Raw genomic sequence first — 23497 nt, 5'->3', positions numbered from 1 at the left:
TAGACCCCATCTCAAAAAAAAAACAAAACAAAAAGCAAATAAAAAAAAAAAAAAAACCCAGGTTCTTTATTTCCCTATCTCAGACATCTCCAAATCAAACAATATTGTGAATATTTTAGATCTGTATAGTTTATTCCCATTTATTTGGAATTGCAATCATGACCAATATTTTTGCTAAAAATTTGGTTATAATAAAGTATAGTTAGCCCTGGTCCCCCAATCAGATTTCTTGAAAAAACGAAAGTTAGCTTTTTATTGTTAACATTAAACTACTTTAAATAAGTAATAGATAAGTGTTATAACCAGTTCTTTAGCCATCCAACCTTCTAAAACTATGTAAACCTGAAATGTTGTGTCTGAGGTGTTGTGATGCTTCATCAGTTCACTGTCTTGTAATTCCAATCTTACAGTCGTACCTGTACGTGTCAAGGAATTGATCCAGAGACTTGTGGAGCTTCATTCTCTTTTGGCTGTTCATGGAGTATGTACTTTAATGGTTGTAAGTTTGGTAGAAGCCCAAGCCCCAGGAGATTTAGAATTGATCCAAGCTCTCCCTTACATGTAAGTGTTCTTTTTTATTCAAGTAATTTATTTTTGAATTACACATTGAATATTTAAGTGCATTCCTTTAACATTTTCTGAAACACTATAAAAACTAAATATTGAAAAGTAGTAATCAAATAGTAAAATTATATTTCTATTATATAAGTAAATAAATTAATTAAGACTCTAAACAAATTAGGTAAAGACTTTAGCTATCACCCCAAATTCCAATTGTCCCTGGCTTCCTCCTCCTGCTCTACTACCCCACCCCAGCAAAATCATCATTAAAAGAACCTAGAATTTTATACTCAACCAAAATAGGAAAAACCCATTTGCCAAAATTTCAAAGACTCAGAAAGTTTACTACCCACAGACCTACTATGAAAGAATTACTAAAGGACGTAATCCAGAAAGAAGATATATGAAACCGGAACGAATCAGTCCGGGACACGAGGCCATGGTGAGCAAAGAAATTAGTCAAACTTGGTGTTAAGTTAAATAAGTTCAATACTTATATATTTTAAATAAAAATAACCTATAACTCCATAAGCCTTTATCAGCTTGTGGGTGGGTAGGCAGTGGGAGGGGGTGGGGCACCAATAGGAACTAAGTATTCTAATGTGTTATGCTTTGTTTGTGTAGTGAGGATTTATATATTGATTAACTATAAGACTGATATCTTTTAATCTTTGAGTAGTGACCAAGAGTAAAAAAACATTTTATATTACAAGCCACTATACACATACATAGACATAAGAAAATAATTAGACCTATCTGAAAACAATACTTCCTTTCTTACATGTAACAGCAATAACGTTAAAATATTTAAAAGGTTAATATCATTGTAGTTACTCTAAGAGTCTCTATGATGCATTTTTTATCAGATTTTTTAATTTTTATTTATTTATTTATTTATTTTGAGATGGAGTTTCACTCTTGTTGCCCAGACTGGAGTGCAAAGGCATGATCTTGGCTCACTGCAACCTCCACTTCCTAGGTTCAAGCAGTTCTCCTGCCTTAGCCTCCCAAATAGCTGAGATTACAGGCATGCACCACCATAATGCCCAGCTAATTTAGTATTTTTGGTAGAGATGAGGTTTCACCATGTTGGCCAGGCTAGTCTTGAACTCCGGATCTCAGGTGAGATCTGTAGTCCCAGCTACTAAGGAGGCTGAGGTGGGAGGTTGTCTTGAGCCAACCAGCTAGGTTTTCTTTCTAAATATTATAAGATAAAAGTATCTGTCTCTTTTTGGCTCTCTGAGCAGCACCATGGTTGTTGGTAAGAATAAGCCCCTTATGAAAGGTGGCACAAAGGGAGCCAAGAAGAAAGTGCTTGATCCGTTTTCTAAGAAAGATTGGTATAATGTGAAAGCATCTGCCGTGTTCAATATAAGAAATATTGGGAAGACACAAGTCACCAGGACCCAAGGAACCATAATTGAATCTGATGGCCTCAAGGGTCATGTGTTTGAAGTGAGTCTTGCTGATTTGCAGAATGATAAAATTGCATTTAGAAAATTCAAGCTGATTACTGAAGATGTTCAGGGCAATAATTGCCTGATTAGCTTCCCTGCCATGGATCTTACCCATGACAAAATGTGTTCCATGGTCAAGAAATGGCAGACAATGATTGAAGCTCATGTCAATATCAAGACAACTGGTGCTTACTTGCTTCATGTGTTCTGTGTTGGTTTTACTAAAAAATGCAGCAATCAAATATGGAAGACCTCTTATGCTTAGCACCAACGGTTCTGCCAAATCCAGAACAAGATGATGGAAATCATGACCCAAGAGGTGCAGACAAATTACTTGAAAGAAGTGGTCAATAAATTGAGGATTGGAAAAGACATAGAAAAAATTCTTGCCAATCTGTCCTCTCCATGATGTCTTTGTTAGAAAGGTTAAAGTGCTGAAGAAGCCTAGCTTTGAGTTGGGGAAACTCATGGAGCTTATTGTGAAGGTAGTAGCTCTGGAAAAGCCACTGAGGATGAAACAGGTGCTAAAGTAGAACGAGCTGATGGATATGAACCACCAGTCTAAGAATCTGTTTAAAGTTCAGACTTATAATAGTGGCAAATAAAAAGTCATATTTGTAGGGGGAAAGAAGTATCTGTTAGTTTATAAAGGACCTTCAAAACATTCAAGGAAAATGCATATTATGAATAAACTATGCATGGATTTCATAATTTTTTTTACCAAAATAAACTCATACTAACTTGTAACGTGCCTGAATGGGGTCTCGTTTGAAGCACTAAGAAGGATAACATGTCAGTTTATAAACTGCCTCATCAGAGCGACATGAATTGTGCTAAAATTGAAGCAAGAACAAACATCGAATTTCTGGTGAAGCTTGGGTGGAAGAATGATAAAATCGTTGATGCCTTCTAAAAAGCTTATGGGCAATGCCCCAAAGAAATCTGCAGTTTACAAATGGATAGCTCATTTTAAGAACGGATGGGACAATTTTGAAGACGAAGGCTAAAGCAGCAAACTATCCATGCAATTTTTTTTATTTTATTTTTTTATTTTTATTTTTTGAATCTGGGTCTCGCTTTGTTGTCCAGGCTGGAGTGCAGTGGTGTGATCTCGGCTCACTCACTGGACCTGAGCTCAAGTGATCCCCCTGACTCAGCCTCTCAAAGTGCTGGGATTACAGGCATGAGACACAGTGGTCAGGCAGCTTTTTAGAAATTAAGATAAAATCGGCCCTCTCTGGCTGTTTAAGGAAAAGTACTTGGCCCAAGATCAATGACAGTCCCTACTCCTTGCCAGGTGCCCAATTAATACCTAGGCTATTTTATAAAGCTATTTTGTTGTTTAAAGTTTCATTCTTATTGCCCAGGCTGGCATGCAATGGCTTGATCTCAGCTCACTGCAACCTCCACCTCCCGGGTTCAAGCGAATCACCTGCCCCAGCCTTCTGAGTAGCTGGGATTATAAGTACATGACACCACGCCCAGCTAATTTTTTGTATATTTAGTAGAGATGGGGTTTCACCAGGATGATCTCAATCTCCTGACCTCATGATCCACCCACCTTGGCCTCCCAAAGTGCTAGGATTACAAGTGTAGTCACCGCGCCTGGCCTGGCCTTTTTTTTTTTTTTTGAGACGGAGTTTTGCTCTGTCGCCCAGGCTGGAGTGCAGTGGCGCAATCTTGGCTCACTGCGAGCTCCGCCTCCCAGGTTCACACCATTCTCCTGCCTCAGCCTCCCGAGTAGCTAGGACTACAGGCGCCCGCCACCACACCCGGCCAATTTTTTTGTATTTTTAGTAGAGACGGGGTTTCACCGTGTTAGCCAGGATGTGTATTTTTTTTTTTTTTTTTTTTTTTTTTTAGTAGAAATGGGGTTTCATCATATTGGCCAGGCTGGTCTCGAACTCTTGACCTCAGATGATCTGCCCTCCTCCGCCTCCCAAAGTGCTGGGATTATAGATGTGAGCCACTGTGCCTGGCCCACGCCCAGCCAGAATCAAAGAGTTTTAAGGAGAAGAGTGACATACTTACACTTGCCCTTGAACAAGATCCCTCTAGATGCTGTTTGAACAATAGACTAAATGTAACCAAGAGTAGATTTAGCAAGAGGAGCCAACTGTCCATGAGCACAATCCATGGAGGGGATAGTGGTGACTTAAATTATAAGGAGGGGTTTCATCTTTATCATCAGGCACACTGGAAATACGACCAGGTTTGTAGAGCGGGGGATCAGTAATTCACTTTGGATATATTGGTATTGAAATTCCTAAGGGAAAGCTACATGGGAATGTCAGGTCAATAATAATGGGAATCTGGAACTTAAGAAATGTTCTAAGTGGTAATTATAGCTATGGATGGTGATATGATGGTCCTAGAGATTAGATACAGACAAGAGTGCTAACAGAGGCCTGGTGTGGTGGCTTACGTCTGTAATCCCAGTACTTTGGGAGGCCAAGGCAGGTGGATCACTTGAGGTCAGGAGTTTGAGACCAGCCTGGCTAACATGGTGAAACTCTGTCTCTACTGAAAATACAAAAATTAGCCGGGCATGGTGGTGGGCACCTGTAATTCTAGCTGCTCAAGTGCCTAAGGCAGGAGAATTGCTTGAACCTGTGAGGCCAAGGTTGCAGTGAGCTGAGATTGCACCACTGTACCCCCCCTCCCACACACACACACAAAATAAGGTAGGAGAGGCAGTTAATCTTGACCACCAATAGGAATATATCTGATAGGTAATTCCCCCTGTATCTGACATGCACGTGCATTCTAATGAAATAATTAGAAAGTCAGGATTTTACAATATGAATAATAAGCCTATAATAGTAAAATAATACTAATAGGGCCGGGCACAGTGGCTCACACCTATAATCCCAGCACTTTGGGAGGCCGAGGCGGGTGGATAACTTAAGGTCAGGAGTTCAAGACCAGCATGGCCAACATGGTGAAACCCTGTCTCTACTAAAAATGAAAAAAATTGTCCAGGCATGCTGGCACATACTTGTAATTCCAGCTACTCAGGAGGCTGAGGCAGGAGAATCGCTTGAACCCGGGAGGTGGAGGATGCAGTGAACTGAGATTGTGCTGCTGCACTCGTACTCTGGCCTGGGCGACAGAGTGAAACTCCATCTCAAAAAACTAAAAAATGAAAAATAATAACAGTGAACTGTACAAGCTATGAGTTGCTTCTAGTTGTCTACTTTATTTCAGTGCTTCTACAGAATAAATGAGGTAATTTGAGTTGACCTGTTCCTCAGTAGGACTTGTGACTCTGTGTGGTCCATAACAGAATAAATATTATTACAAAATAGAATAAAGTGATGTGAGAATATTGAAGAATTTAAACCTGATGCTGCATACAAAAAGTATAGAATTTACATGTGACTTTTGCAGTGTTCATATCAATAGCAGTACACAACTGTTAACATTTCTCTGCATTAGTCCACTGGTAGTAAAACGGGGTTACCTAGCCCACTGGATACTTCCAATGATTGAAGACATAAATAGAATTGTTTTAATGGGTATTTAAATCATAATTCTAAAGTTTCTCCCAAATAAACATAATAATTAGTGTATGAGTTTAGCTAGGGCTTTTTTTTTTTTTTTTTTTTTTTTTTTTTTTTTTTTTTTTTTGAGACGGAGTCTCACTCTGTTGCCCAGGCTGGAGTGCAGTGGCTGGATCTCAGCTCACTGCAAGCTCCGCCTCCCAGGTTCACCCCAGTCTCCTGCCTCAGCCTCCCGAGTAGCTAGGACTACAGGCCCCCGCCACCTCGCCCGGCTAGTTTTTTTTTTTTTTTTTTTTGTATTTTTAGTAGAGACGGGGTTTCACCGTGTTAGCCAGGATGGTCTCGATCTCCTGACCTCGTGATCTGCCCGTCTCGGCCTCCCAAAGTGCTGGGATTACAGGCTTGAGCCACCGCGCCCGGCCACTAGGGCGTGTTTTTAAAGTAAGGTCATGACTTTCCTGGGATTTTTTTTGTTTTTGTTTTTGTTTTTTGAGACAAAGTCTGCCTCTTTCTCCCAGGCTGGAGTGCAATGCTATGATCTCGGCTCACTGCAATCTCCACTTCTCAGATTCAATAGATTCTCCTGCCTCAGCATCCCAAATATCTGGGACTACAGGAACATGTCCACCACACCTGGCTAATTTTTGTGTTTTTAGTAGAGGCTGGGTTTCACCATGTTGGCCAGGCTGGTCTCGAACTTCTGACCTCAGGTGATTCGCCCACCTCAGCCTCCCAAAGTGCTGGGATTACAGGCATGAGCCACTGTGCCCAGCTAACTTTCCTGGTTTCTAAACTACAATGGGTAGGATAAAAGTAGCCTGATTAACAGACAAATCTATGAATGGATCCTATGAATTTTTTTGTATAATCAAGTCAATATAAATAAACAGGAAACCAAAATGATTATGAGTCACACTTTACAGTTGCTAAGATTGAGGGTTGTCAGAAACCACTAAATAATTGACTTGTTGTGTATAAATTATTGTATAACTTTGGCTTTTATAATAATTTGATGCATACCAAAGGTTAATTGATTCATGTAATGGTCTCCTTTCTGTGTTGATGGCATCTCCTTCCACCAAATCTCACATGAGCACATGAGGCAAAAGCCTCACTCACACTTTTTAGTCCATACTTTTTTTTTTTTTAGACAAGATCTGGCCCTGTCACCCAGGCTGGAGTGCAGTGGTGTGATCTCATCTCACTGCCACTTCTGCGTCCCAGGTTCAAGCAACCTTCCCATCTCAGCCTCCCAAGTAGCTGGGACTACAAGTAGGCTCCATCACGACTGGCTAATTTTTTTTACTGCTTGGAGAGGTGTGAGGTTTCACCAGGTTCCCCAGACTGGTCTCAAATTCGTGAGCTCAAGTGATCTACCCACCTTGACCTCTCACAATGTTGGGATTACAGGCGTTAGCCACCACGCCTGGCCCTCTATACCCTTCCAATTGATTTCCTAAGAGGTGACTGTTCCTTTACCAGATATCTAAGTTGATGGAGAATATAATCATTTCTGAAACACTTTCAGTGTTCTTTCAACTATTTGTGTTTCCAAAGGCTCCCTTCTCTGTTTCATTTCTCGTACTGTCATCATGGATTTTTTTAATAGAGACTTTTGTGATAGTTTTCCTTTGAAAAAATCTGATATCTCTATCAGTAGCAATCCAGATTTCTTGAGTGTTAATGGTACCCATAGTCCTTCTAAGTCTTCTTCAATTTGTAGTTATTATAGTGCAGAAAAGAGAACTGTAGACAACCACTTGCCCACTTACTTCCTTTGATCTGCAGGCATTTACTAAACCTCTCAGTTATCCTGACCTTGCTCTTTTGTAGAGATCATGCATAATATTCGTGTTTCATGGTCCTTAAGGACACGTGCTTAATTCATAAAGACATATGGATTCCATTTGAAACAGCATGTCACACAGAGTAGGTGTTTTATATATGTACTCTCTCTTCTCGTTATAGAAAATTGTTGACATTGTAACCAAATTACTTGCCATTTCCCCTTGCCAGCAGGAATGTTGTTTTCATTTATTCCAAATGCCCAATACTAATGAATAAATATAAAACATAGCTCTCATTTTTCACAACATGAACAGTGTTGTAATTTATGTCTAACACTATTTAAATTTCTAATTACAACAGAATTTTCATTTCAAAAGACTTCGTTAAAACATAACAATGTCTAATAGTTTAGATGGAGAAAAGAAGCAATGCGATTTTCTGTGGTAGCTATTTCATCAGGGTAAGAATGAATTGTGCATTAACCACCATCACCCATGATTTATGGTTCAGTTGTACCTTAAACACACAAAGGTGCAATTATAAAATAACTAATGGATTATGTTTTCCTATAGGAAAAAAACCTTGAAGATAACTTACAGAGTTTGGCTACACGATTAGCTCCAATTTATAAGCAGTATGCTCCAGTAGCTTACCAAAATCAGGTATGTATTGGTATGGACTTTTTATTTATTTATTAATTTGAGATGGGGTCTGGCTTTGTTGTCCAGGCAGCAGTACAGTGGCATGATCAAAGCTTACTGCAAACTCCTAAGCTCAAACTCCAAGCGATCCTCCTGCCTCATCCTCCAAAAATGCTGGGATTACAGATATGCCAGACTGTTTTATATTTTAAAAAGTCATTGTTAGCCGGGCTCATTAGCTCACGCCTGTAATCCCAGAAATTTTGGAGGCCAAGGCATTCAGATCACCTGAGATCAGGAGTTCAAGACGAGCCTGGCCCACATGGTGAAACCCCGTCTCAACTAAAAATACAAAAATTAGCCAGGCATGGTGGTGTGCACCTGTAGTCCCAGGTAATCAAGAGGCTGAGGCAGGAGAATCACTTGAACCCAGGAGGCGGAGGTTGCATTGAGCCGAGATCATGCCACTGCACTCCAGCCTGGGTGACAGAGCGAAACTGTCTTTAAAAAAAAAAAAAAAAAAGGTCATTGTTAATAGAAAAATTTTCAAATTTGAACAAATATATACATACATAGCATATATATCTAACATACATATATATAATGGACTTATTGATCTCCTCTTTTTTTTTTTTTTTTTTTTTTTTTTTGACACAGAGTCTTGCTCTTGTTTCCCAGGCTGGAGTCAGCCTCTTGGCTCACTGCAACCTCCGCTTCCCAGTGGGTTCAAGCAGTTCTCCTGCCTCAGCCTCCCGAGTAACTGGGACTACAGGCATGCGCCACCCGGCTAATTTTTGTATTTTTAGTAGAAATGAGATTTCACCATGTTTCCCAGGCTGGTCTCAAACTCCTGGCCTCAAGTGATCTGCTGGCCTTAAGTGATCTGCCCCCCTCAGCCTCCCAAACTGCTGGGATTACAGGCGTGAGCTACCCCACCCAGCCTCCACTTTTTCATTTTAAAAGGAGTTACAAATTCACTTTCTAGAATAGTTCATGAAATGTGTGTATATCTTCTTTTTATGGATATTGAAAACTCTGTGTATATGATTAATGCGCTTTTATTGGTCTTTCTGTTTTTTTTCTTTTTTCTTTCTTTTTTTTTTTTTTTAGACGGAGTCTCGCTCTGTCACCCAGGCTGGAGTGCAGTGGCGCGATCTTGGCTCACCACAAGCTCTGCCTCCCGGGTTCACACCATTCTCCTACCTCGGCCTCCTGAGTAGCTGGGACTACAGGCGCCGGCCACCACGCCCGGCTAATTTTTTGTATTTTGTTTAGTAGAGACGGGGTTTCACCGTGTTAGCCAGGATGGTCTCAATCTCCTGACCTCATGATCTGCCTGCCTCGGCCTCCCAAAGTGCTGGGATGACAGGCGTGAGCCACCGCGCCCGGCCTAATTGGTCTTTCTTTCTAATGGAATGATTGAGTCTGTTTTACTTGCTTATCCATCTCCAACAACAATTAGTATCCTCACCCTGCCTTCCCTTGTAAAGTCATTGATTTTCCTTTTACTCGGTGTATTGTCAAGTGCTTTATCCTGAATGTTGCTAAACTACACTTTCATGACAATAATACACTTAGTCTCAGAAATTACAAAGTATAATTAATTAGAAACTTTGTGAGGAAATTATTTTTACTCTTTACTGAAGGTAGGTGATTCCCTTCTCTCTCTTAAGATTGTGCTCCATGCTTTCTTTTCTAGGTGGAATATGAAAATGTTGCCCGAGAATGTCGGCTTGGCAGTAAGGAAGGTCGTCCCTTCTCTGGGGTCACTGCTTGCCTGGACTTCTGTGCTCATCCCCACAGGGACATTCACAACATGAATAATGGAAGCACTGTGGTATGTACCTGTGTGAATTTGTATTCTAAAAGCTCCATCACTATATGCTTAGGCTGCAGTCCTTAAGTATACTATGATGATTATTACTGTGAGAAATCTTAATTTATGTGCTATTAGAAATAAGTAAAAAGAAAAAAAGTTTAAAAATAAGAAATAAGTGTATAGTGCAGGTCTTCATTAAATACATTATCTCTGTACTTCTAAAAAGTAACAGGACCAGCCTCAAACATTTTGTTGAAAGGCTATATTATATATTTAATTGTGGTGTGTTTGCTGGGAGGCAGGAGTACTGTTTTTTTTTTTTTTTTTGAGTTGGAGTCTCACTCTGTTGCCGGGGCTGGAGTACAGTGGCGCAATGTCAGCTCACTGCAACCTCTGCCTCCTGGGTTCACACCATTCTCCTGCTTTAGCCTCCCGAATAGCTGGGACTACAGGCACCCACCACCATGCCCAGCCTGATTTTTTTGTATTTTTAGTAGAGACGAGATTTCACTGTGTTAGCCAGGATAGTCTTGTTCTCATAACCTCATGATCTACCCGCCTTGGTCTCCCAAAATGCTGGGATTACAGGTGTGAGCCACCATGCCCAGCCAATTTTTTTTTTTTTTTTTTGAGACAGAGTCTCGCTCTGCCCCCAGGCTGGAGTGCAGTGGCCGGATCTCAGCTCACTGCAAGCTCCGCCTCCCGGGTTCACGCCATTCTCCTGCCTCAGCCTCCCGAGTAGCTGGGACTACAGGCGCCTGCCACCTCGCCCAGCTAATTTTTTTGTATTTTTAGTAGAGACGGGGTTTCACCGTGTTAGCCAGGATGGTTTCGATCTCCTGACCTCGTGATTCGCCCGTCTCGGCCTTCCCAAAGTGCTGGGATTACAGGCTTGAGCCACCGCGCCCGGCCCCAATTTTTTAAAGTAACAATTCTCTGCTATCAAACTAGTAGGTATGAAGTTGAGCAGGTTACTTAATATTTGCTTTTGCCATCTGCACTTCAGGGTTTTTGTGAGGCAACTATGACAGTTATCATCAATATTTGCATTCAGGTATGCCTACTGTGTTTATAGTTACATAAATCATCACACGTCCATCGCCTGAAGTCAATTAAGAAATACGTAAATTAGGCAGAAGACCCAGTGGAAAATCTTGTAATAGTCTTTTTGTCTGTTTGCTTCACCTAATTATCTTCCTGTCATCTAGTAAAGCGAGATCAATAGAGAGCAATTGCTTTTGTTTTTCTGCTGCACCAGTGTTTTAGGTTTGCCAGATAATTCTGAAACCTTCATTAAGTCTTGGATGCAGGATGAGCATGTTGGCTCACGTCTGTAATCCCACCGACTTAGGAGGCCAAGATAGGAGGATTGCTTGAGCCCCGGGAGTTCTACACCAGCCTGGGCAATAAGACCCCGTCTCTTTAAAATATACAATTTTTAAAAATTATTTTTTTTTTAGATTTAGCTATAGCATCTTACAGTGTGATCGAAAGTATATGATCAGATCTATCAACAGGCAGTCTTTCTTCCTTGCTTGGTCTGTAGAAGAGTATTAGTGATAGATCAAGCCACAATAACCTTTTTTTTTTTTTTTCTTTTTCTTTTTCTTTTTTTTTTGCATATCATTTCTGTATACAAAAATGTTTTGTAGATCTTTGAGACCAGTGTCATTTCCAAGTGTTGAAGTTATGTAAATCCAGCCTGGTAAATATGAACCAGGCAGTGGTTCATCACCATCACTTGGCCGGGACATTTTACCTGAATTACAGAATATCTGTGATCGGGTTGAAGTCAGTTCAGAGTCAAGCTAAGTTTCAGTTTCTCTTCTCTGTGCCCTCTGACTTCCAGTGCCTGGGTTACTCACGCAATGAGGGTCTTATCCAGAACTTGACATCACTCCAAATTCCCCCATCTTCAAACACGTGAACTCTTGAAATTCCACCACTCCCTCTCCCTTCACCCTGTTTTACCATACTTTCTTTCTTTTTTTTTTTTTTAATTGGTTTACTTTCTACTCCTATGGTAACTATCTAATTATGCTCCTTATGTCAACTCCTTATGTCCTTCTTAGTCTCTCTGTGGCCAATTAAATTGGTTCCAGGAAACATTTATTGATGTAACATTCTGATTTTCAGCATGACTATTATTAATTATGAACAGATTACTACCATGACAGTTTAGTATTGCAGGCTTTGGCCAGGCACCATGGCTCATGCCTTCATGCCTGTAATCCCAGCACTTTGGGATGCTGAGGTGGAAGGATTGCTTGAATCCAGGATCTTGAGTGTAGCCTGGGCAGCATTGTGAGACCCTGTCTCTACAATTAAAAAAAAAAAAAATTACCTATGCGTGATGGCACACACCTGTATTCCCAGCTACTCGAGAGACTGAGGCAGGAGAAACAATCAAACCCAAGAGTTTGAGGCTGAAACATACATTTATATTTTAGACTTTGCTGAAAAATGTGACTATAGATATATTTTTTTAAAAACTGAATTTTTTTAACCTTTAACTTTGCTTTACCTTGGTATCTATCAGGTTCTATCATGAATCCAAAAATGCTTTGGAAATCAAATCTGTTTATTTCATTTATCTCCAGTCTTTGCTATCATTGAAAGGTTTTATAGCTCCAGGATATGTGTTTTTAATATAAAATAAAGAAAACATTTGATAGGTTTCTGCTGGATTTTTAATATTTGAAAATTAATTTAGCTGGGCCTAGTGGCTCACACCTATAATCCCAGCTCTCTGGCAGGCCGGGGTGGGCAGATCACTTAAGGAAAATTAATTATAATTAAAATAGTTTTATAATAAAATGTTAGTTTTTAAAGCAGAATATTAATATTAGGTATCAAAAGTCAGGAATCACTATAGTGTCTGTAGTTCTGTATTTTCATTTCTCTATAATAAATACAACCTTTAATGTAAGGAGGAGGGCTAAAATAGGTTGCATTTAAGATTAAAAACTTGGCTATTAATATTTCATATCCAAAGAAAGGCAAATTTATTGATATTTATTGATACGACTCCTCACTGGAATAGAGCAACAATGGAACAGAAAATTAAAAACTTTTTTTTTTTTTTTTTTTTTTTTTTGAGACGGAGTCTCGCTCTGTCGCCCTGGCTGGAGTGCAGTGGCCGGATCTCAGCTCAGCCACCGTGCCCGGCCTTAAAAACATTTTTTTAAACTGTTAGCATATAAGTCTTTCTGGAAAGAGAAATCAATTATGTCCCCACTATCCAAGGAATGTGACATTCTTGAAATACCGGACATAGGGTGCTCTGTGAGCTAAAATCATATCTTCCTAATAAGTTATAGTTAATATGAACACAATAAACACAGTTCAGCAGCCATTCCTTAATTTAGGCAATGAAGTAAGATGAAATGTAACAAAAATGCTTAATATCAAAAATAGGTAAGGCTGGGCGCGGTGGCTCAAGCCTGTAATCCCAGCACTTTGGGAGGCCGAGACGGGCTGATCACGAGGTCAGGAGATCGAGACCATCCTGGCTAACCACGGTGAAACCCCATCTCTACTAAAAAAAAAAAAAAAAAATACAAAAAAAATACAAAAAAACTAGCCGGGCGAGGTGGCAGGCGCCTGTAGTCCCAGCTACTCGGGAGGCTGAGGCAGGAGAATGGCGTAAACCCGGGAGGCGGAGCTTGCAGTGAGCTGAGATCCGGCCACTGCACTCCAGCCGGGGCGACAGAGCGAGACTCCATCTCAAAAAAAAAAAAAAAAAAAAAAAAAAAAAAAAGGTAAGTATTTTGTAATATTATAATTTACTTAGAAAATTAACTAAATATTACTCTGATCTGCCTACAAACAGCTGGGAAGTTACTATGATTGAACAGAGTTGGGTGGCTTGATATAAAATAGTAATATACCATCATCAACCAACTGAATATAAAATGGGAATACAAATCTCTTTCCCAAAGGTAACAAAACGAAGGTAGGAATAGCCACAATGAATGTGCATGGCCCGTATATCTTTCCCCTTTCATGTTTTTCTCCCTATCAGGTGTGTACTTTAACTCGAGAAGATAACCGCTCTTTGGGCGTTATTCCTCAAGATGAGCAGCTCCATGTGCTACCTCTTTATAAGCTTTCAGACACAGATGAGTTTGGCTCCAAGGAGGGAATGGAAGCCAAGATCAAATCTGGGGCCATCGAGGTCCTGGCACCCCGCCGCAAAAAAAGAACGTGTTTCACTCAGCCTGTTCCGCGTTCTGGGAAGAAGAGGGCTGCGATGATGACGGAGGTTCTTGCGCATAAGATAAGGGCAGTGGAGAAGAAACTTATTCCCCGAATCAAGCGGAAGAATAACTCAACAACAACAAACAACAGTAAGGCTTCGTCACTGCCAGCCTTAGGTGAGCCCTGTGGAACCTGCTAATCTCTGCACAACTTTGATGGATAGAAGTGTTTGGACTTTGCCTTGCACATTATTTGTTTAGAGTTGAAACTAAGACACTGAATATATTTTTACATATGCCAGAACCAAAAGTCAACAAAAAAGTGACCCATCAGTATTTCTTGGTAATTTTTTCTACTTATCCTTTTTTAAACTTTCACATGTTCTTTTTTATGGCATTGGAAGGGGTCTGACTTTATTGCCCAGGCTGGCTTGGCACACCTTGGCTTAAGCAATAATCCCACCTCAGCCTCTGGAGCTCCAGAGTAGCTGGAACTGCAGGCACACACCACTGTGTCCAGCTAATTTTAACATGTTCTTATCATCTTTCCTGTGAATTTCCCCATCTAATTTGATGCCCTACTCGTTGTTGGCATAAATAAGAGACATGACTTTCTGGATGCCTTCCTTGATCACCTTTACCATCAATTTAAGCAATAATTAAACAAATATTACTAAACGCCACTTTCAACAGTGGCATTGTGGGTTGTTGCTGCTGTTGCTGTTTTTGTTTGTTTGTTTTGTTGTTGTTTTGTTTTTGTTTTTGTTTTGTTTTGTTTTTGAGACGGAGTCTTGCTGGGTCGCCCAGGCTGGAGTGCAGTGGCCTGATCTCAGCTCACTGTGAGCTCCGCCTCCCAGGTTTATGCCATTCTCCTGCCTCAGCCTCCCGAGTAGCTGGGACTACAGGTGCCCGCCACCACGCCCGGCTAATTTTTTGTATTTTTTAGTAGAGACGGGGTTTCACCGGGTTCGCCAGGATGGTCTCGATCTCCTGACCTCGTGATCCACCTGTCTCGGCCTCCCGAAGTGCTGGGATTACAGGGTTGAGCCACCGCGCCCAGCCCCCAAATATTTTTTTTAGAAGTTCACAACAGGGGCCAGACGTGGTGGCTCATGCCTGTAATCCCATCACTTTGGGAGGCAGAGGCGGGTGGATCACGAGGTCAGGAGTTCAAGACCATCCTGGTCAATGTGGTGAAACCCTGTCTCTACTGAAATACAAAAAATTAGCCAGGCATGCATGGTGGAGATTGAAACTATTCTGGCCAACATGGGAAAACCCCGTCTCTACTAAAATACAAAAAATTAGCCGGGTGTGGCAGTGTGTGCTTATAGTCCCAGCTGCTTGGGAAGCTTGAACCCGGGAGGCAGAGTTGCAGTGAGCCGGGATCGCACCACTGCACTCTAGCCAGGGCGACAGATCGAGACTCCATCTCAAAAAAAAAAAAAAGAACTTCATAACAGGGAGAATGTCCCCAAGGAAAATATTCCCATTGGATGTGACATTTGTGTGGATGTGTCAGAGCAAATAACCCACAGTTGATATCTTGAGAGTAATGCTCTACTTCCTTAATGAGAAGGACACTAAGCTGAAATACTCTTGCTTTTGAGGGTCACAAAGATTTATGTTCATGTACAATGTTTTGCTTGACTTCTGTCTGCCTAATCTTGGACTTTGACAGTTATGATGCTTTTGTTACCTAGAAATATTTATAAACTATTACTTATTTTTACTTTTTAAAATATAGGGTCATACTCTGCCTTAAGCATCTCTAAATATCTCTTTGAATAGTTAAATATTGCTGTATGTCATTATATTATAATACCTGCACAATATTACAACATTTAGTTGTATTATTTACTTCCTACCAAATTAGGTCAATTCTAATATTTTACTATTTCAAACAATGACCAGCCATCCTTTTGGCTAGATTTTTGCACTTATTTGTGCCTCTTTCCCAAAGGAAGAGTTCTTTAAGGAAAATTACTAGATGAAAAAGTATACGAAACTACGTAAAATTTTAAATTCGTGTTTGTGATTTGAAATGAGCAGAACAAAACCGACCAACACAACATTAGTGTTTTCTTATAAAATTTTCTGTACCTGTCTTTGAAAATACTTTTTAAAAGACAACCCCTACCAAAAGTAATTTGTGTTTTTCTTCACGTTTGGTATCCTTGTTTAGGGAGTAAAACTGAGACCGTGCAACCTGAAGTAAAAAGTGAAACCGAACCCCATTTTATCTTAAAAAGTTCAGACAACACTAAAACTTATTCGCTGATGCCATCCGCTCCTCATCCAGTGAAAGAGGCATCTCCAGGCTTCTCCTGGTCCCCGAAGACTGCTTCAGCCACACCAGCTCCATTGAAGAATGATGCAACAGCTTCGTGTGGGTTTTCAGAAAGAAGCAGCACTCCCCACTGTACAATGTCTTCGGGAAGACTCAGTGGTGCCAATGCAGATGCTGCTGAAGGCCCTGGCATTTCACAGCTTGGCGAAGCTGCTCCTCTCCCCACCCTGTCTGCTCCTGTGATGGAGCCCCTCGTTAATTCTGAGCCTCCCACTGGTGTGACTGAGCCGCTAATGTCCCATCAGCCAAACCACCAGCCCTCCTTCCTCACCTCTCCTCAAGACCTTGCCTCTTCTCCAATGGAAGAAGATGAGCAGCATTCTGAAGCAGATGAGCCTCCATCAGACGAACCCCTATCTGATGACCCCCTGTCACCTGCTGAGGAGAAGTTGCCCCACATTGATGAGTATTGGTCAGACAGTGAGCACATCTTTTTGGATGCAAATATTGGTGGGGTGGCCATCGCACCTGCTCACGGCTCAGTTTTGATTGAGTGTGCCCGGCGCGAGCTGCATGCCACCACTCCTGTTGAGCACCCCAACCGTAATCATCCAACCCGCCTCTCCCTTGTCTTTTACCAGCACAAAAACCTGAATAAGCCCCAACACGGTTTTGAACTAAACAAGATTAAGTTTGAGGCTAAAGAAGCTAAGAATAAGAAAATGAAGGCCTCAGAGCAAAAAGACCAGGCAGCTAATGAAGGTCCAGAACTGTCCTCTGAAGTAAATGAATTGAACCAAATTCCTTCTCATAAAGCATTAACATTAACCCATGACAATGTTGTCACCGTGTCCCCTTATGCTCTCACACACGTTGCGGGGCCCTATAACCATTGGGTCTGAAGGCTTTTCTCCCCCTCTTAATGCCTTTGCTAGTGCAGTGTATTTTTTCAAGGTGCTGTTAAAAGAAAGTCATGTTGTCGTTTACTATATCTTCATCTCACCCATTTCAAGTCTGAGGTAAAAAAATAATAATGATAACAAAATGGGGTGGGTATTCTTTACTGTGACTATATTTTGACAATTGGTAGAAGGTGCACATTTTAAGCAAAAATAAAAGTTTTATAGTTTTAAATACATAAAGAAACGTTTCAGTTAGGCATTAACCTTGATAGAATCACTCAGTTTGGTGCTTTAAATTAAGTCTGTTTACTATGAAACAAGAGTCATTTTTAGAGGATTTTAACAGGTTCATGTTCTATGATGTAAAATCAAGACACACAGTGTTAACTCTACACAGCTTCTGGTGCTTAACCACATCCACACAGTTAAAAATAAGCTGAATTATTATTTCATGGTGCCATCGTTCCAACATCTTCCAATCATTGCTAGAAAATTGGCATATTCCTTTGAAATAAACTTATGAAATGTTTTCTCTCTTAAAATATTTCTCCTGTGTAAAATACATCATTGTTGTTAGTAATGGTTGGAGGCTGTTCATAAATTGTAAATATATATTTTAAAAGCACTTTCTATTTTTAAAAGTAACTTGAAATAATATAGTATAAGAATCCTATTGTCTATTGTTTGTGCATATTTGCATACAAGAGAAATCATTTATCCTTGCTGTGTAGAGTTCCATCTTGTTAACTGCAGTATGTATTCTAATCATGTATATGGTTTGTGTTCTTTTACTGTGTCCTCTCACATTCAAGTATTAGCAACTTGCAGTATATAAAATAGTTAGATAATGAGAAGTTGTTAATTATCTCTAAAATTGGAATTAGGAAGCATATCACCAATATTGATTAACTCTTTTTTTTTTTTTTGGAACTAGGTAAGAGTGGTCTCTTCTTATTGAACAACCTCAATTTAGTTTCATCCCACCTTTCTCAGTATAATCCATGAGAGGTGTTTCTAAAAGGAGATGATGGTACAGGATAGGTTTCAGAAGAGTCAAATGCTTCTAATGTCTCAAGGTGATAAAATACAAAAACTAAGTAGACAGATATTTTGTACTGAAGTCTGATACAGAATTAGGAAAAAACAAATTCTTGTTGAAATATTTTGAAAACAAATTCCCTGCTATCATCATGTGCCTCCCCAACCCCAAGTCAAACGAGGAATGGTACTATAAACATGGCTTTGTCCATTAAGAGCTAATTCATTTGTTTATCTTAGCATACTAGATTTGGGAAAATGATAACTCATCTTTTCTGATAATTGCCTATGTTCTAGGTAACAGGAAAGTAGGCATTAAGTTTATTTTAGTCTTCCCATTTTCTTCCTATTACTTTATTGACTCATTTTATTGCAAAACAAAAAGGATTACCCAGACAACATGTTTCGAACAAGGAGAATTTTCAATGAAATACTTGATTCTGTTAAAATGCAGAGGTGCTATAACATTCAAAGTGTCAGATTCCTTGGGAGTATGGAAAACCTAATGGTGCTTCTCCCTTGGAAATGCCATAGGAAGCCCACAACCGCTAACACTTAAAATTTTGGTGCAAAAGCAAACAGTTCCAGCAGGCTCTCTAAAGAAAAACTCTTTGTAACTTATTAAAATAACATATGGTGCAAAGTATCTGTTTTGAGCTTTTGACTAATCCAAGTAAAGGAATATGAAGGGATTGTAAATAACAAAATGTCCATTGATAGACCATCGTGTACAAGTAGATTTCTGCTTGTTGAATATGTAAAATAGGGTAATTCATTGACTTGTTTTAGTATTTTGTGTGCCTTAGATTTCCGTTTTAAGACATGTATATTTTTGTGAGCCTAAGGTTTCTTATATACATATAAGTATATAAATAAGTGATTGTTTATTGCTTCAGCTGCTTCAACAAGATATTTACTAGTATTAGACTATCAGGAATACACCCTTGCGAGATTATGTTTTAGATTTTAGGCCTTAGCTCCCACTAGAAATTATTTCTTCACCAGATTTAATGGATAAAGTTTTATGGCTCTTTATGCATCGACTCATCTACTCATTCTTTGAGTCTACACTTACTGAATGCCTGCAAAATCTAAGTATCACTTTTATTTTTCTTTGAATCACCACCTATGACATAGTAAACTTGAAGAATAAAAACTACCCTCAGAAATATTTTTAAAAGAAGTAACAAATTATTTTCAATATAATCCATGGTAACGTATGCAGTAATTCAAATTGATCTGTCTCTCAATAGGTTTCTTAACAATCTAAACTTGAAACATCAATGTTAATTTTTGGAACTATTGGGATTTGTGATGCTTGTTGCAGTTTACCAAAACAAGTATTTGAAAATATCTAGTATCAACTGAAATGTTTCCATTCCATTGTTGTAGTTAACATCATGAATGGACTTCCTAAGCTGATTACCCCACTGTGGGAACCAAATTGGATTCCTACTTTGTTGGACTCTATTTCCTGATTTTAACAATTTACCATCCCATTCTCTGCCCTGTGATTTTTTAAAAGCTTATTCGATGTTCTGCAGCATTGTGATTGTGTGCTGGCTACACTGCTTTTAGAATGCTCTTTCTCATGAAGCAAGGAAATAAATTTGTTTGAAATGACATTTTCTCTCATGAAACTGGTCATCTAACATTATTTCTACCCCTCTATTATGTTTTACTGTAATGATCACCTGTTCTTATACTTCTCTTATAACACTTAAATTGGATTTTATATCTGCGTTTGTTCATAGTATGATCATTGAATTCACTGATACATGACCTCATTAGCCCACTGAGTTCATAATATGCTACAAACTTACCAACTTTAATGAGAGAATAATTCCAATTCCTGCCTATTGCAGAATCCTACAAAATATCATGCTGTACTTGATATTCCTTTTTTTTTTTTTTTTTTTTGAGACAGAGTCTCGCTCTGTTGCCCAGGCTGGTCTCAAACTCTTGGCCCCAAGCGATCCTCCTGCTTCAGCCTCCTAAAGTGCAAGGATTATAGGCATGTGCCACTCTACCTGGCCTGAAATTCCATTTCTAATGGCTCTTGAGCCATTGTTGAAATTCCTTTTTTTTTCTTGTGCTTGTCAGTCTCACCTACCTCTTGTTTACAATTCATCTACGAAGTACCAAATAGACCAGGTCATAAACATAATTGAAATACATTCTTACTGGAAAGTGAGGCTATCTGAAAAGGCATAGCTGTAGGCAAATTATTGCAACATGTTTACATTTTAAATAACATTCCAACATCTTTGTTATTCAGTCTGCATGTTGATAATTTCATTTATTAAATATAGAACTTCAACTAGATGGGATCCATAAGTAATTTACTTAAGACATAACCTCAATACATATTTAATTGAATGCATACCCTTGTGTAAATAAGCTACTGATTTAATTCACATGACTAACCTACTTTCTAACATTATTACAGTGGACTCCTACTGATACCATTTCACAATAGCATGTGTGAAAATAACCCTGGACCAGTTTTTAAAACAAAAATTATATTGACTTTTTATCTGGGACGTGGGACTTTATTGCATGAAACTTCCACTGACAGTGGGCATAGCATTTCCTTTGCATATGCCAACTAAATCAGTAGCTGTATGCAACCTTTAATAGATATATAGTTAATACCTTCAATTTCACACCTTGATGCATGGAAATCTTTTTTATCTATATTTAATACAACTGTGAGTTTTGATCTTTTATAGAGATTTATGTCAACAGAATTTTGAAATAAGTTCATATAGTAGTGGCCTCTCATAGCAATGGAAGACACCTGAGAAATCACATAGTTGAATCACTGGGGCCCAGAGAGTAAATCTTAATGCTAGATTGTAATTAGAATTTAAACTAATGAAGGCCACTTTGTGTTGAGAACTGTAGGGAAACTTGATTTTCTTACCCAAAGGGTATTTTACCACTGGGAAATAAACAAGTATCAAATGCTTGTACAGTATAGACTTTCAATTCCCCTGGAACTAGTGTTAAGCATATACAAGAAGTTATAAAGGCGTGGATGATTGAAATAATTAAGGAAAGTGTATTTCCACTGTATGTACTACCCAGCCATGCTTACAGAGTTCATTCATGCCCTTTGCCTAGTTAGCCTCACAATTAAGTCCCAGCATAGTTTATTTTGATGTAGCTGTCTACATGTATTGGAATACTATTTTATCGCACATAGCTCCTAAACTTGCCCATAAGTATATTGAACACCAGTTGTGTGGCACACTCAACCAAGTGAATGTAATCAATACATAATTGCTGAAGGAGTCTGCATTTATCCAAATCAAATTATGCTCCATGTTGAGCTAAGTTTTAACAGCTTTAGAAAATGATGTCATCCATTGCTCTGGAATGCAATTTGGAAAGTCAGAGTCAGTATGTCCTTCATCAGAAATTAAATTTGTGTGTTTTCTTAGAATGTATTGAGATTTATTGGCATGTTCTTGCTTTTCCTATATATATAAAATGGAAACTGAGTTCCTTTATTACTTCCTGAGATGGTAGAGCTGACTTTTATGCAGGATATCATCACTATTTTTTTTTCTGCATTGATAGCTACAAATTTTATATTATTATTATTATTTTTTTTTTTGCTACAAATTTTAATTTTCTTTGTAATTAAGTGTCTGGATGACTTTTTAATTCTCTGTTTCTTCTGGGCTTCCAATCATATACCATTATTTGCTTCAAAAGGGATATATTTTACTCTCTCAAGTAATCCAAAGGTATTCCTAATTTTGCCACACCTCATTTTCACTTCTCTTTAAGGGCCTTTATAGTATGTTCTAATTTCTCATTTGATAGTATGCAACATTTAGTATTTCTAGGTCGGCCGGGCGCGGTGGCTCAAGCCTGTAATCCCAGCACTTTGGGAGGCCGAGACGGGCGGATCACAAGGTCAGGAGATCGAGACCATCCTGGCTAACACGGTGAAACCCCGTCTCTACTAAAAAATACAAAAAACTAGCCGGGCGAGATGGCAGGCGCCTGTAGTCCCAGCTACTGGGGAGGCTGAGGCAGGAGAATGGCCTAAACCCGGGAGGCGGAGCTTGCAGTGAGCTGAGATCCGGCCACTGCACTCCAGCCCGGGCGACAGAGCGAGACTCTGTCTCAAAAAAAAAAAAAAAAAAAAATATATGTATATATATATATATATATATTTCTAGGTCTAAAATTCCATCATTAATTATTTTTTTCTTTTCTTTCTTTCTTTTTTTTTTGTTTTTGAGAGGGAATCTTGCTCTGTCACCCAGGCTGGAGTGTAGTGGCGTGACCTCGGTTCACTGCAACCTCTGCCTCCCGAGTTCAAGCGATTCTCCTACCTCAGCCTCCCGAGTAGCTGGGATTACAGGTGCCCGCCAACACACCCGGCTAATTTTTGTATTTTAGTAGAGACAGGATTTCACTATGTAGGTCAAGCTGGTCTCAAATTCCTGACCTCAAATGATCTGCCCGCCTCAGCCTCCCAAAGTGCTGGGATTACAGGCGTGAGCCACCGCGCCCCGCCAATCACTTCTTTATAAGCTGTACTTCTTTCCTACCTTTACTGTAATACTTACGATCTTGCCTGGGTCATGAGTTTTCTTCTAGTTTGTTCAGCTATAGATGTCTTTTATGTTGGAGCAAAACTAGGTCCAAGGTAGGAATGTCATTATTAGATGTAAAACATATTAGCTGATTTAACCAATTTATGTTTGAGTGCAACTTTGAAAACCCTTCGTTAACAGTATAAAGCTAGGTTTCCTAAAAATAGAAATTTTGTCCTTGGCAGCTGTTATGTAAGTCATGACCCTTGTCTTGTTCATAAGAAAGAAATTTTACAGCTGTCAGAAACAATGTTGGAAATTAATTTGGTTTCTTCTCCATTTGGCAAGGTATGAACCTTATAACACTTGACTAGACATTCTACTTGTTATTTTTCTTTTTTCACATTTTACTGAAGCTGCAATATCACTAAGCGCACTTTCATTCTTTTTACAGTGTTATTTTTCTGATTTTCTTTAAATTAAAAACCTGTTGCTTCCCCTTCTCTGTCCTGTCTCCATTCCTCTGATCCCCTACACAAATACACATGGTTCATTTAAAAAATAGCAACCATCTTGGTAAAGCTGTCTTTTCCATTGTGTCCCGCAAGTTCTTTTAGGTGTAACATCATAAGAAATCACAAACTTGTATTCAACTCTTTTCAGTTTTAGGCAAATTCCATTTTTAGGAATAATAGTTAAGCAGCCACAAGACCACAGGTTAATATTGAGTGCTGTCTCTTACT

At 39.3% G+C, this 23497-nt stretch overlaps 1 protein-coding gene and 1 pseudogene across 1 annotated transcript in view; both read left to right on the top strand.

Annotated features, from left to right (window-relative positions):
• The window catches only part of TET1 (tet methylcytosine dioxygenase 1), a 139613-nt gene extending 119779 nt beyond the window's left edge, over positions 1-19834 (top strand). The window contains exons 8-12 of the mRNA XM_010375212.2: positions 411-561; positions 7882-7971; positions 9650-9787; positions 13794-14145; positions 16154-19834. Of these exons, the coding sequence (XP_010373514.1) occupies positions 411-561; positions 7882-7971; positions 9650-9787; positions 13794-14145; positions 16154-17160 (1738 nt within the window). The 3' untranslated portion in view covers positions 17161-19834. The remainder of the gene's footprint in view (positions 1-410; positions 562-7881; positions 7972-9649; positions 9788-13793; positions 14146-16153) is intronic.
• LOC104671656 lies at positions 1813-2583 on the top strand (annotated as a pseudogene).
• Positions 19835-23497: the final 3663 nt, after the last annotated feature.

This window comes from Rhinopithecus roxellana, chromosome 11, assembly GCF_007565055.1.
Source record: "Rhinopithecus roxellana isolate Shanxi Qingling chromosome 11, ASM756505v1, whole genome shotgun sequence".
Lineage (NCBI taxonomy): Eukaryota > Metazoa > Chordata > Mammalia > Primates > Cercopithecidae > Rhinopithecus > Rhinopithecus roxellana.
The sequence above is the reverse complement of the archived record's forward strand: the minus strand, read 5'-3'. Positions and strand labels throughout refer to the sequence as shown.